The 12,755-nt window shown below is 38.0% G+C and overlaps 1 protein-coding gene across 6 annotated transcripts in view; it reads left to right on the forward strand.

The window, feature by feature from the left end:
* The first annotated feature begins 1,458 nt into the window (after positions 1 to 1,458).
* The window catches only part of AGXT2 (alanine--glyoxylate aminotransferase 2), a 40,284-nt gene continuing 28,987 nt past the window's right edge, over positions 1,459 to 12,755 (forward strand). For 2 of the 6 annotated variants that reach the window (XM_081053300.1, XM_081053302.1), the window contains exon 1: positions 1,482 to 1,619. In XM_081053300.1, coding sequence (XP_080909426.1) covers positions 1,532 to 1,619 — 88 coding nt within the window. In that variant the 5' untranslated portion in view covers positions 1,482 to 1,531. Of the gene's footprint in view, positions 1,620 to 12,755 lie in introns of all 6 variants that reach the window. The other 4 variants (XM_081053297.1, XM_081053301.1, XM_081053298.1 and 1 more) reach the window with 4 other exon arrangements.

Raw genomic sequence — 12,755 nt, forward strand, 5'->3', positions numbered from 1 at the left:
TCAGTTTGTTTTCATAAAAACTATGTATTGTTAGGGTAATCAGAACAAAAAGATTTTTCTTTTTCAAGAAAAAGACCCCACTTTTCATGTTGCAGTTATTCAGAATGCAGTGCTTTGCAGTCCCCACCCTAGGCAGCCACTGATGTCACTGAGTGCCTCACACTATCACAATCTTTGAACTTACAGCCCCAGAAAAATCTCAAGTCACAGAACCTGGTAGCCCGCAGTAACAAGGACAAATTTGATCATAGCCCCATAGCTGAAGAACACATGCCAAACTTCAGGAACTCAGTGTTTTCTCACCTCAGGCCACGACAGATTGGACGCCCCATAAGAGGCTGTGTCATCCCTGGTCTCACTGACATGGGTCATCCCCAGTCAGGTCACATAACTGTTCCCCACAGCAAAATGGGCTGGGAGCTGGGAGCCCACACAAAATGGGACAATTTGCATCGAACTTAGAACACTTTCTGGGCTTAGCTAGTACCCTTGTCTCCTGTGGGTATTTGGGGTAAAAGGTTGTTTCCCAGATGTTGGTGGAGGATGTGACAAAGTTAACTGTCCACCTTGTATGGTGCTGACCCATACGCCCTATACCCCCCAGCTCCAATTGCCTTTGTCACTGTCCCCCTTCAGCACAGCCATGCAAAGGCACATTGAGTCCTGCTGGCAGCAGTTGGAAACCTGGAAAAGATATATTCAGAGCAACCTGGACGGATCTTAGAAGCACAGCTCTGAGTAGGGAAAAATAGGATACGTATTTATAAATGAAAAATGCATTCACCCCTAACAATACACATTTTACATGAATATATACTAACAAAAAGATATATATTAAACAGACTACATAGCTGCTTATGGAGATTAGAGGAGGGGGAGGCGGGAATGACAACTGGGAATTTAAGAAATTAAAATGTAATAAAAATAAAGTGCCCTAACTCCTCAGCTCTCAACTTCTTGCCTCATTCAGACAACTAAGGGAATGCACAGCATCTAGAGCTTTCCCTAGCTATTTGGTGGCCCTCTCCTTCCCTTTGGAGTGCCCCCTTCTCCAATAATCCCTCTACCCTTTCTCTAAGACGCCCCAATACCAATACCAATTTCTTTATCCATTCACTTCATACATATTCCCCTTCTCTCTCTCTATTCACATGCCTCCTTCTCAATTCCTGACCCTTCCCCCACACCCGTCCCCACCCTCCTGCAGAGAAACCCACCCCAATTAGACCCTGATGGAACACAAAACTAACAAAACTCGTCCAGAAGACCTTCACTTTGCCGGCCGGCCTTTTTTTCTCTTTCCTTTCTCCCTCCTTCCCTTACCCTACTCCCTTTTTCTTTCTCTTTCCTTAAGGCACTGTTGCCAGCCCTGGAAGCTCTGCGTTTGTTAAAGTGGTGGCAGTAACCATTCCAGGATTCCCTCTAGAGCTCCTCCCCTTCCGTCCTAATTTCAAAGTCCAGCTGGTGGGTGAGCAGTTGGAGCCCTTCCTCTGAACTGCTTCCATAGAGATTTGCATCCTGACTAAGAGACATGACTCTAGCCTGGAGACATTTGCCTAGAACTTTGCGCCTGGAGACTTCCTCTCTCAGGATCCGAAAGAAGTGCCCTTCTCTGAGCGGTGAGTGGAAACTAGGGAGTCATGGGTCAGTGAGGGGAAAGGGCTATGTTCTGGAATTTTGGAATGTTAGACCTGGATGGGTCTAACAGAGACAGGTCATCTAACACAGCAGTTCTTATCCTGTCAGATCCAATGCCCCCCTGTCATGTCCAGTATTTTCCAATGCCCCTTTTTGTCCTGAAATAAAATTCATGGATAATAAAACCTGACTATATACATTTTCAAAATAAAAGCAGCGTGATATCTTAGCTGTAATACAAAGAAGAAATAAAAGAAAAGCAATTTAAAGTATTCAATGCAATGTAGAGATATTTATGGCTGACTACTTTAAAAGACATAAGGCATCCTCACACATTTCCACCATGCCCCCAGGAGATGGAATCATCCCCTCAGTTACCAATAAGGAGACTGACAGAGAAGTGCAGTCATTTACCCAAGAAACTAAAACTCAATCCTGAGCCCTCCTCTTCCACTCAGACTCCTTTCTCTCTCCGGCAGGAACAGAAAATGTAAGGAGCCTTGGGGTACCCAGCCAGTAATAGCTTCATGTATTATGTCATATGCGCTTGTCATTTTCACATGTATCTTGTTTCACTAGAACCCCACCTCCTTACCAATTTCCCTCGTGCAAACATGAGCATAGGCAGCTAGCTGCATGTTTATGTGCCATAGTGTCACCCTATGCCTCACAAGCTCTTACCGGGAACAGGGAACCTTTTCCCATTTCCCATTATGATAAATTTTATCTTCATTTTATCCTCATCTTTCCTTTTTTCTCTGTTCTTTCTTCTTCTTCTGTTTGCGTTTTACTCCCTTGACAATTGCAATTCTTTGAAACTTAACACATATCTGATGCTTTAAATGATTATCTCCTTTTATCTTCAACCAAACATTTTAGTGTGCACTATTATCCCAATTCACAGAAAAGGAGACAGAAGAATAAAGAATAAATAAGAAATTTTGTCAGAGACAGAAACATAGAAGTAACAACTTGGGATTCAAAGCCATGTCTGTCTGCCTCCCAAGTCAGATGATTCTACCAGACCATTTCTACCCACTCTTCTTCCAGTTCTGTTTGGAGTTTTCTCTTCCCTCAGTCATGGGTTTTTTTACCAGACATCATTTAACCCCAACATTTTCCGAGAAAGAGCTAGAATTAAACCCAGAGTTTTATGCTCAAGGAGGAGGATGCTATACTGAAAGTACCTGTTGTTGACAAATGAAAAAGCCCTCTCGGAAGCCCCCTCCCCCTTTTTCTTCCTAACCCATGATGGTTATGGAGCTGCGCTGATGGTAGTAGCGGATGTCTTAGGAATGGCAGGTGAGGCTTGGTGCCTAAAGATCTTGATCAATTCATTGGGGATTCCTTAACATAGTTCTGCCAAGTAAACTACAGAGAAGTAATCTCGCAAACCCATGCCACATAGACATGAATGTCATACTCTTTACCTAGTTTTTCAAAATCCTTTGGGGGTTTATTTCTACTTTTTTATGTACTGTATCTATATATATATATATATATATATGCCTGCTTATCTTTGATTATCCAAATACACACTCATTGAATACACCCTGCTGTGTGCAAAATATACATCTAATCAAAAGTGTTTGAGGAGCATGAATTCCAGTTAAAATGGCAGAATAGTTAAACACTGTGCTGGTCTCCTCCCATGACCACATCAAAACTGGAACTAAACTATAGAACAACCGTCACTGAAAATTGCCTGAAGTCCAGATGAACAGAAGTCCTATAACTAGGAATGATACTCCATGTTCATGGATGGGAAGAATCACTATAGTTACAATGGTTATATTACCCAAAGCAATATACAGATTTAACGCAATCCCCATCAAAATCCCAATGGCATTTTTTTAAGGAAGTAAAACAAAAAAATCATTAGACTTGTATGGAATTACAAGAGACCCCAAATAGCCAAAGCAATCCTAAGATAAAAAGAACAAGGCTAGAGGTATCACACTCCCTGACTTTAGTTTGTACTACAAGGCTACAATAATCAAAACAGCATGGTTTTGGCAGAAAAACAGACACAGAGAACAATAGAATAGAATTGAGAACCCAGAAATAAACCCACATAAATATGGACAGATAATTTTAGACAAAGGAGCCAAAACATACAATGGAGAAAAGACAGCCTCTTCAATAAATGTTGCTGGGAAAACTGGAAAGACACGTGCAAAAGAATGAAAGTAGACTGCTCTCTGTCACCATATACCAAAATTAACTTAATATGGAACAAAGACCTAAACATAAGACCTAAAACAATAAATTGCAAAGAAGAAAGAATAGGTGCTAAACTTATGGACCTTGGGTTCAGAGAGGATTTTACGAAATTCACCTCAGAGGCAAGGGAAGTAAAAGCAAAAATAAATAAGTGGGACTACATCAAACTAAAAAGCTTCTGCACAGCAAAAGAAGTCATAAAACAAAAAGGCAACCAACCAAATGGGAGAAGATATTTGCAAACAATGCCTCTGATAAGGGGCTAATATCCAAAATATATAAAGAACTTTCACAACTCAACAACAACAAAAAAACAATCCAAATAAAAAATGTACAGAGGACCTAAACAGACACTTCTCCCAAGAAGACATACAAATGGCCAACAGATATATGAAAAAATATTCAACATCACTAAGTATTAGGGAAATGCAATTCCAAACTACAATGAGATACCACCACATACCTGTTAGAATGGCTACCATCAAGACAAATAATAACAAGTGTTGCAGAGGTTGTGAAGAAAAAGGAACCCTCAAACACTGCTGCTGGAAATGTAAATTGGTTCCTCAAAAAAATTAAGAATAGAATTATCATACAACCCAGCAATCCCTCATCTGAATACCTGCCAAAAATTTGAAAACATTTATCCATAAAGATATTTGTACTCCTATATTCATTGCCACATTATTAATGGTGGCCAATACATGGAAATAAGGTGTCCTTCAATAGATTATTGGATAAAGAAGATGTGGTACATACATACAATGGAATATTATTCAGCTATAAGAAAAGTTATAATACTGCCATTTGCAACAACAAGGATGGATTTTGAGATTATCATGCTAAGTGAAATAAGTCAGACAGAAATAAGTCAGACAGAAAAATTTCACTTATACTCATAGGTACCATATAAAACTGAAAGTAACAAAAGAACAAAACAAACAAACAAAAAATCATAGGCACAGACAACAGTTTAGTGTTTGCCAGCAAGTTAGAGGAGGTGGGGGTGGTAGAAGAGGGTAAAGGGGGTCAAGTATATGGAATGGAAGAAGAACTGAGTCTGGGTGGTGAACACACAAGGTAATATATAGATGATGAATTATAGAATCGTACACTTGAAACCTATATAATTTTACTGACCAATGTCACCCCAATAAATTTAATAAAGATTTTAAAAATAATGATGGAAACTTTCCTAAATTAGCAGAGGAAATAGACATAAAGGCCAGGAAACTCAGAGAGTCCCAAACAAGATTAACCCAAACAGGCCCACACTAAGACACATCTAACTTAAAATGCCAAGAGTTAAAGACAAAGAAAGAATCTTAAAAGCAGCAAGAGAAAAGCAGTTAGTTACCTACAAGGGAGCTCACATAAGACTATCAGCTGATTTCTCAACAGAAGCCCAGAAGGGATTGGCAGGAAATATTAAAAGTGATGAAAAGTTAGGACCTACAACCAAGATTACTCTACCCGGCAAAGCTATCTCTTAGAATCAAAGGACAGATAAAGAACTTCCTAGACAAGAAGAAGCTAAAGGAGTTCATCATCACCAAACCAGTATTACAAGGAATGTTATAGGGACTTCTTTAAGACAAAAAAAAAAACAAAGATAAAGAAAGATTTAAAAAATAAATAATAAAATGGCAATGACTACATATTTATCAACAATTACTTTAAAGGTAAAGGGATTAAATGCTCCAATCAAAATACATAGAATGATCTTTAGTGACTTATAGACAGTGGTAAATATAGAAACATAAATTCAGGGCACATTGTATTTTTCTCAAACAGGAAGAATCAAAACAATGTTTTTTAGCGTGTTCTTTGTTCCCCTGGAAGCTCACAGTCCCAAATTCATGAACTGATTTTGTCGCCTTTCTCTGCCTTGGTCCCCTGTGAGTTTCGATGTCTTAGTGACTTTGTCCATAGACTCTTATTCCATATTTTGAAGCAGATGCTCCATGTAGGTCACTAAAACATTGTCTGCATATCCACAATAACTGAGAACTGTAGGTTTTAAGATACATAGGTACAAAGGAAAAGCAGAGAGGTGGAAAGTGAGAGAATGAGTTTTGCACATAACTTCAAACAAATCCTTGTGAACATGTCCTGTGAGTGTCCAAATAAAGGGCATTCTAGAAAAAGAAAAAATCGTAGTGTGGTTGAATGGATAAGAAAACAGGTCCCTTACACATACTGCCTACAAGACACTCACTTCAGATTAAAAAAAAATACACTAACTGAAATTAAAAATATGAAATTAAAAATACACAGACTGAAATTAAAAATGCACAGACTGAAAATAAAAGATATTTCATGAAAATGGAAATGGAAAAAAAATGCTTGGGTAGCCATATTTAACAAACAAAGGCTATAACAAGAAACAACGAAGGACCCAGTAATCCCACTTCTGGGTATTTCTTTGAAGAAATTTAAAGCACTAATTAAAAAAAATACAGGCATCCATATGTTCATTGTAGCATTATTTACAATAGCCAAGATATGGGAGCAATCTGTGTCCATCAATGGATGAATGAATAAAGAAGTGGTACATATATACAATCGAATATTACTCAACTATAAAAAAGAATGAAATCTTGCCATCAGCAATAACATGGATGGACCTAGAGGGTATTATGCTAAGTGAAATAAGTCAGACAGAGAGGGACAAATATCACATGATTTCACTTATATGAGGAATTTAAAAAACAAAATAAATGAACAAACAAAACACAATCTCATAAATACAGAGAACATTTTGATGGTTGTGAGATGGGAGAGGGGTTGCAGGGATGAATGAAAAAGATGAAGGGATTAAGAAGTATAAATTGGTTGTTACACAGTAGTCATGGGGATGTAAAGTACAGCACAGGAAATATAGTCAATAATATTGTAATAACGATGTATGGTGTCAAATGGATACTAGACTTATCAGGGTGATCACTTCATAAGTTGTATAAATGTCTAAACACTCTGTTGTACACCTGAAACTAGTATAATATTGTATATCAATTGTAATTAATAAAAAATTATTTTTTAAAAAATGTATTTGAGCACCTACTGTGCACCTGTACTGTAAGCAGAGCTACAGTAAGCAAAGTAAAACTACTGCCTTATGTATCCCACTGAGAGAGACTGAGCATAAACAGGTAAACAAATAAGTAAAAAAAAAAAATCCAGTAGAGATACATGTGAAGGGTGAAGGGGTAGAAAGATAAAATGGAGGGAGGAGGAGGCAGGGGTATGTTAGATAGGGAGATCACCAGATGTTAAGTATTGTCGGATACACAAGAATAAATGCATCACAACCCTCGTATAACACCAGCCTATACACTGGATGATATATGAGTACATAAAATATTCAACCTTGCCTATATTTGATATGCACAATCATTTAGGGCTAACTATGTATGCAAAGTTATAGAAGCAATTTATTTTCAGTATAAAAGAGCGAAGAAAATATCTCAGTGGTGCCTTCTTTCTTACTAATCAGCTAACGATTGATAAATGTATAACATTTCCAGAAAGGAGGGGTATGTGCTCGAATGTACCATTGCCCTATCATCTGCCTTCTCGCCCACAAGGAGGGGTGCACAGGGCTGTGGGTGATGGCAAATAATGCCCATGTCCCTGAGAAGCTTCCCATGAGTTCTGCAATCCTTTTTCTGAGAAAAACATTAAAATTAGCCCTGAAGGGAAGTCTCCCGCCCACACTGCTCCAGGAAGTCTTCGCAGGAGCCTCAGAACTGATTTAACCCTTGCCAAGGGCCAGGAGGGGTGACCTCGGAGAGGGCCTGTCCCCAAAAGTGCCAAAAGGAAGGACGACCTGCCAGCCTCAGAATCAGGCAGAGTTCTCGCTTGTGAACAACAGCAACTGGGCCTGGTTTACTTAAAGTAAAAGATTGTTTATTAGAAGTCTATGGAGGGAGGGTGGAAAGAATCAACAGAAGAGTGAGGAGGTGGGCAGGATTGGGCATGAAGAGACACAAGGGAAGGCCGGACAGCAAATGCTTCCCAAGCTTGTCATGGCTCTATTGATAAAGGCTGCCAGCTATTCTCTCCATCCGGGTTGTATTCTCGGGCCCTCAGGAGACTTCAGGCCCTAAGGAGAGGACATCTCATTCATCCATCATAGGTTTCCTGTCCGTACCCTGGCAGCCCTGGTGGGGTTATCCTGTCTCTTAGAGCACATGGTTTGGCAGAAGTGGTTCCCCACAGAGACTAGAGTTCTATTAATTGTGATGGGGGATTGGATGATACTGAACAGCAACTATAAAAGTCCTCTAACCATGCAGACTGCGGAACAGTTTATGAAGAAAAAAAGGTGCCCGCCATGTCTGGGAGCTGGCAGCTCCAGCCCAGCGGGGTGCAGATGAGAAAAAATTTCTCCCCAACCAACCACTGCCCCTCGCTTATCCAGACCTCACCTTCGTCTCAACAGGCCTCCATGAGGTGGCATGTCAAGCCCCTAACCCTATGGGAGGCCCTCAAAACTGCAAACACCTCACATTTAATCTATCTCAGCCTCAGCTCTAAGGTGAAAGATAAAATCTTCCTAAAGCCTTGACTATGCTAAGTATCAAATGAGACAACCAAAGTGACAAATTTTTTTAAAGTTGCCTAATATGCTAGGCAGAAGTAAAGCATTTCAGTAAATCGCCTTAATATTCCATTAACTGCATCCATTGTGTATTTTCCAATATTTTATAACTTTGTTTTTTTATGAGTAAGGAAGACCTTGATAAATGCCTTCTCCGTGTTGAAAGCTGTTTGTGGATATTAGAAAAATCTTTATCATTACAAAGAGAATTTCCCCTAGAATTTTCAAACCCCACAAAAATCGGTTTCTCTCACTAATCTTGCCTAACAGGTTTTCACTTTTTGATTGATTTTGGGGGAAAGAATAAAACGTTAAGGTTACTTGCTGTGGAACTCTGTGAGAATTATGCAGTTGGAAAACTAAATTTACTTACCCACTTGGCATTTATTATGTAAGAGTGGTGGGATTCTCCAAATTAAATGTCGCTTTTAAGTTGAGTTGTCCCGGTGACCTGAAGTAGACATTGGTGAATTGGATGAAAATCATTAGTTGTCATCTGTGTTTAGCGGCCCAAAAAGGCAACATCAGACGATTAAAATGATAAAAAAAGAAACAAAAAATGCCCATACAGAAATAGGCCTGGGATTCAGTTTTATCAACTCAGATCTGTTATCCCTTCCCTCACTCCTCTTGGGTCTGTCTCCCCCCATACACACACAGCCCCCCTGCATGCGTACACAAACAGGCATGTGTGTACATGCACATACACAATTTCCAAGAACCCAAGAGAAGTTTTATTAACACTGAACTCTTATGTCATTCTCAAAACACAAGCTATTTTGAATAAAGAATGCATGCAATTCATGGATAAGAAAAATTAATATAGTTAAAATGTCCATACTGCCTAAAGCAATATATAGATTCAACATAATCCGTATCAAATTACCAATGACATTTTTCACAGAACTAGAACATATAATCCTAAAATTTATGTGGAACCATAAAAATCCCAAATAGCCACAGCAATCTTGAGAAATAAGAACAAAGTGGGAGGTATCATGCTACCTGACATCAAATCATAATACAAGCCTGTAGTAATCAAAACAGCATGGTATTAGCATAAAAGCAGATACATACATAGATCAATGGAACAGAATAGAGAGCCCAGAACTAAATCCATACCTATATGGTCATTTCATCTATGACAATGGAAGCAAGAATTTACATTGGGGTAAAGACAGTCTATTTAATAAATGATGATGGGAAAACTGGACAGACACATGGGAAAAACTGAAGCTGGACCATCTCCTTACACCATAGACAAGAATAAACTCAAAATGGATTAAAGACTTAAATGTAAGATCCAAAACCATAAAACTCTTAGAAGAAAATATAGGTAGTAAATTTGCAGATATTACCCTTAATAGTTTTTTTGCTGATATGTCCCCTTGGGCAAGAGAAATTAAAGAAAAAATAAACATATGGGATTACATCAAACTAAAAAGTTTTTTCACAGCCAAGGAAACCATCAATAAAACAAAAAGGTATCCTACTGAATGGGAGAAGCTATTTGTCAATGATATATCAGATAAGGGGTTAATATCCAAAATTTATTTAAAAAACTCATACAACTCAACACCAAAAAAACAAACAACCCAATTAAAAAATGGGCAGAGGACGTGAACAGACATTTCTCTAAAGAGGATATACAGATGGCCAACAGACATATGAAAAAGTGTTCAACATCACTAACCATTAGAGAAATGCAAATAAAAAACACAATGAGATACCACCTCACTCTGGCCAGAATGCCTATCATCAATAAATCAATAAACAACAAGTGCTGGCTCGGATGTGGAGAAAAGGGAATCCTCGTGCACTGTTGGTGGGATTGCAGATTGGTGCAGCCACTATGGAAAACAGCATGGGGGTATCTCAAAAAATTGAAAATGGAACTACCTCATGACCCTGCAATTCTACTCCTGGGTATCTATGCAGAGAAATCCAAAACACTAATTCGAAAAAAATAGATGTACCCCTATGTTTATTGCAGCACTATGCACAATAGCCAAGACATGGAAACAACTGAAATGCCCATCGGTAGATGACTGGGTTAAGAAACTGCGATACATTTATACAATGGAGTATTACTCGGCTATAAAGAAAAATGAAATCTTACCATTTGCAACGATATGGATGGACCTAGAGAACATTTTGCTAAGTGAAATAAGTCACTTGGAGAAAGACAAATACCATATGATCTCATTTATACCATGTTTCCCCCAAAATAAGACATAAACAGACCATCAGCTCTAATGCATCTTTTGGAGCAAAGGTTAATGAATTAATGAGACCCAGTCTTATTTTAATATAAGATTGGGTATTATATAACACAATATTATATTACATATGTCACTTTTAAGTTGAGTTGTCCAGGTGACTTGAAGTACACATTGGTGAATTGGATGAAAATCATTAGTTGTCATCTGTGTTTAGCAGCCCAAAAAGGCAACATCAGACGATTAAAATGGTAAAAAAAAAAAAAAAAAGAAACAAAAAATGCCCATACAGAAATAGGCCTGGGATTCAGTTTTATCAACTCAGATCTCAGTTATCCCTTTAATATATTATATTATATTGTGTTATGTAATACCCAATCTTATATTAATTTTTGCTCCAAAAGATGCATTAGAGCTGATGGTCCGGCTAGGTCTTATTTTCAGGAAACACGGTGTGTGGAATCTAAACAACAGAATAAATGAACAAACTAAACAGAAGTAGTCTCAGAGACATAGAGAAAAAACTGATGTCTGCTAAATGAGTAGGGTTGAGAGAGAAGGTGAAGGGATTAAAAAGTACAAATCAGTAGCCACAATAATGCCACGGGGATATGAAAGACATTTTGGGGAATATAATCAATAATGTTGCAAAGATTTTGTAGGGTGTCAGGTGGGCACATGTTTTATTAGGGAGACCAATTCATGGACAGTGTAGATGCCTGACCACTGTGCTGTACACCTGAAGCTGAAGCTGAATATATTGAATGTCAACTATAATTAAATATATATGTATATTTATATTTATATATATTCACATATATATAATTTTAAAAAAAGAATGCAGACATTTATCTATATATTTAGATTTTAATTTTTTCCTAGCAGATAATGAAAGCCAAAGTACTTTCATTTCTTTTTTAGCCATCAATTATTATTATTACTATTATTTTTAAGTTTGGGTTGTGTAGTGAGATGGGAGGTATGAAAGGCAATAGACTTTTCAGATATTATCTAGACTTATTTTACTTATTGTCTAATTATTTTTCCTACTTGCCTGCTATCTGTCTTCCTTTTTTTCTTCCTGCTTTCCTTCCTCCTTCCCTTCCTTCTGTCCTTCCTTCCTTCCTGAGAACAGGATGTTATGTATTTTATTTGGAGCCCTCATTCCACCATCATATTCCTATCAGTTGAATCAATGAATGAGTCTGCCTTGACTATTACAAATCCAGGCTTTCCTCTATCAAATCTTTCTTTCCAATTCTCTTCCCCCTCCAGTCTACTCTCATAATTCTCATAATCTTGAAGTCAAGAGAGCTGACAGCCTTCTCAATGGGCAACTCCAATTTTGCAGATAGGAAAATGAGACTGAAAGAGTGAAGGGAATTTGAATTCTTAGAAACACATTCAGAATTTTTTTTTTCCATCTCAGAAGTGTAACTAATGTAGAGGGACACAGTGAAAAGCTTTTCAAAATGTGAAATTCTCAGAAAACTTAAGTTATCACGTTTTGGTCATTTTGCGCATGGAGAGCAAAAAGCCACTTGCTTTTAAAGGAAGAGCAAATTAATGACATTTGTGATTCTTTAGAGCAGACAAGTGAACGACACCTCTTTGAAAGAAAACATATTTAGAGCTGTTACTTTTCAGCTTCCTTTAAAAACACAATTGTTCATTATGTTTCTCAGGACTGTGACTTCATAACCACATAAAATACCAACATTTCATCAGGGAATTCAAACCTTTGTGCTGAATAAGAGACATCATTTCCTCAGCTCTCTCCACCTGCAAAATTATCTCGGACTTCAAAATTAGCAGCGTTCTTTTCCAAGAGTACTTAAAAAGTCTCTAGACATCTCTTCTAGCTCTGATCTCTGGCTCTATTATTCCATTGCAATACCATAGAGACATCAAAATCTGTGCTGGAAGGGGAAGGTGAAGGTGGCCAATAAATGAGTGAAAAAGTACCAGGCTGGGAATCAGAAACTTGGAGTTTTATTATTGTTCTGCATGCAGCTAACTAACTTGGTGACTTTGAATAAATTAACTTAACCACTTTAGGCTGGTTTCCTCAT

This window comes from Rhinolophus hipposideros (assembly GCF_964194185.1).
Source record: "Rhinolophus hipposideros genome assembly, chromosome: 7".
NCBI lineage: Eukaryota > Metazoa > Chordata > Mammalia > Chiroptera > Rhinolophidae > Rhinolophus > Rhinolophus hipposideros.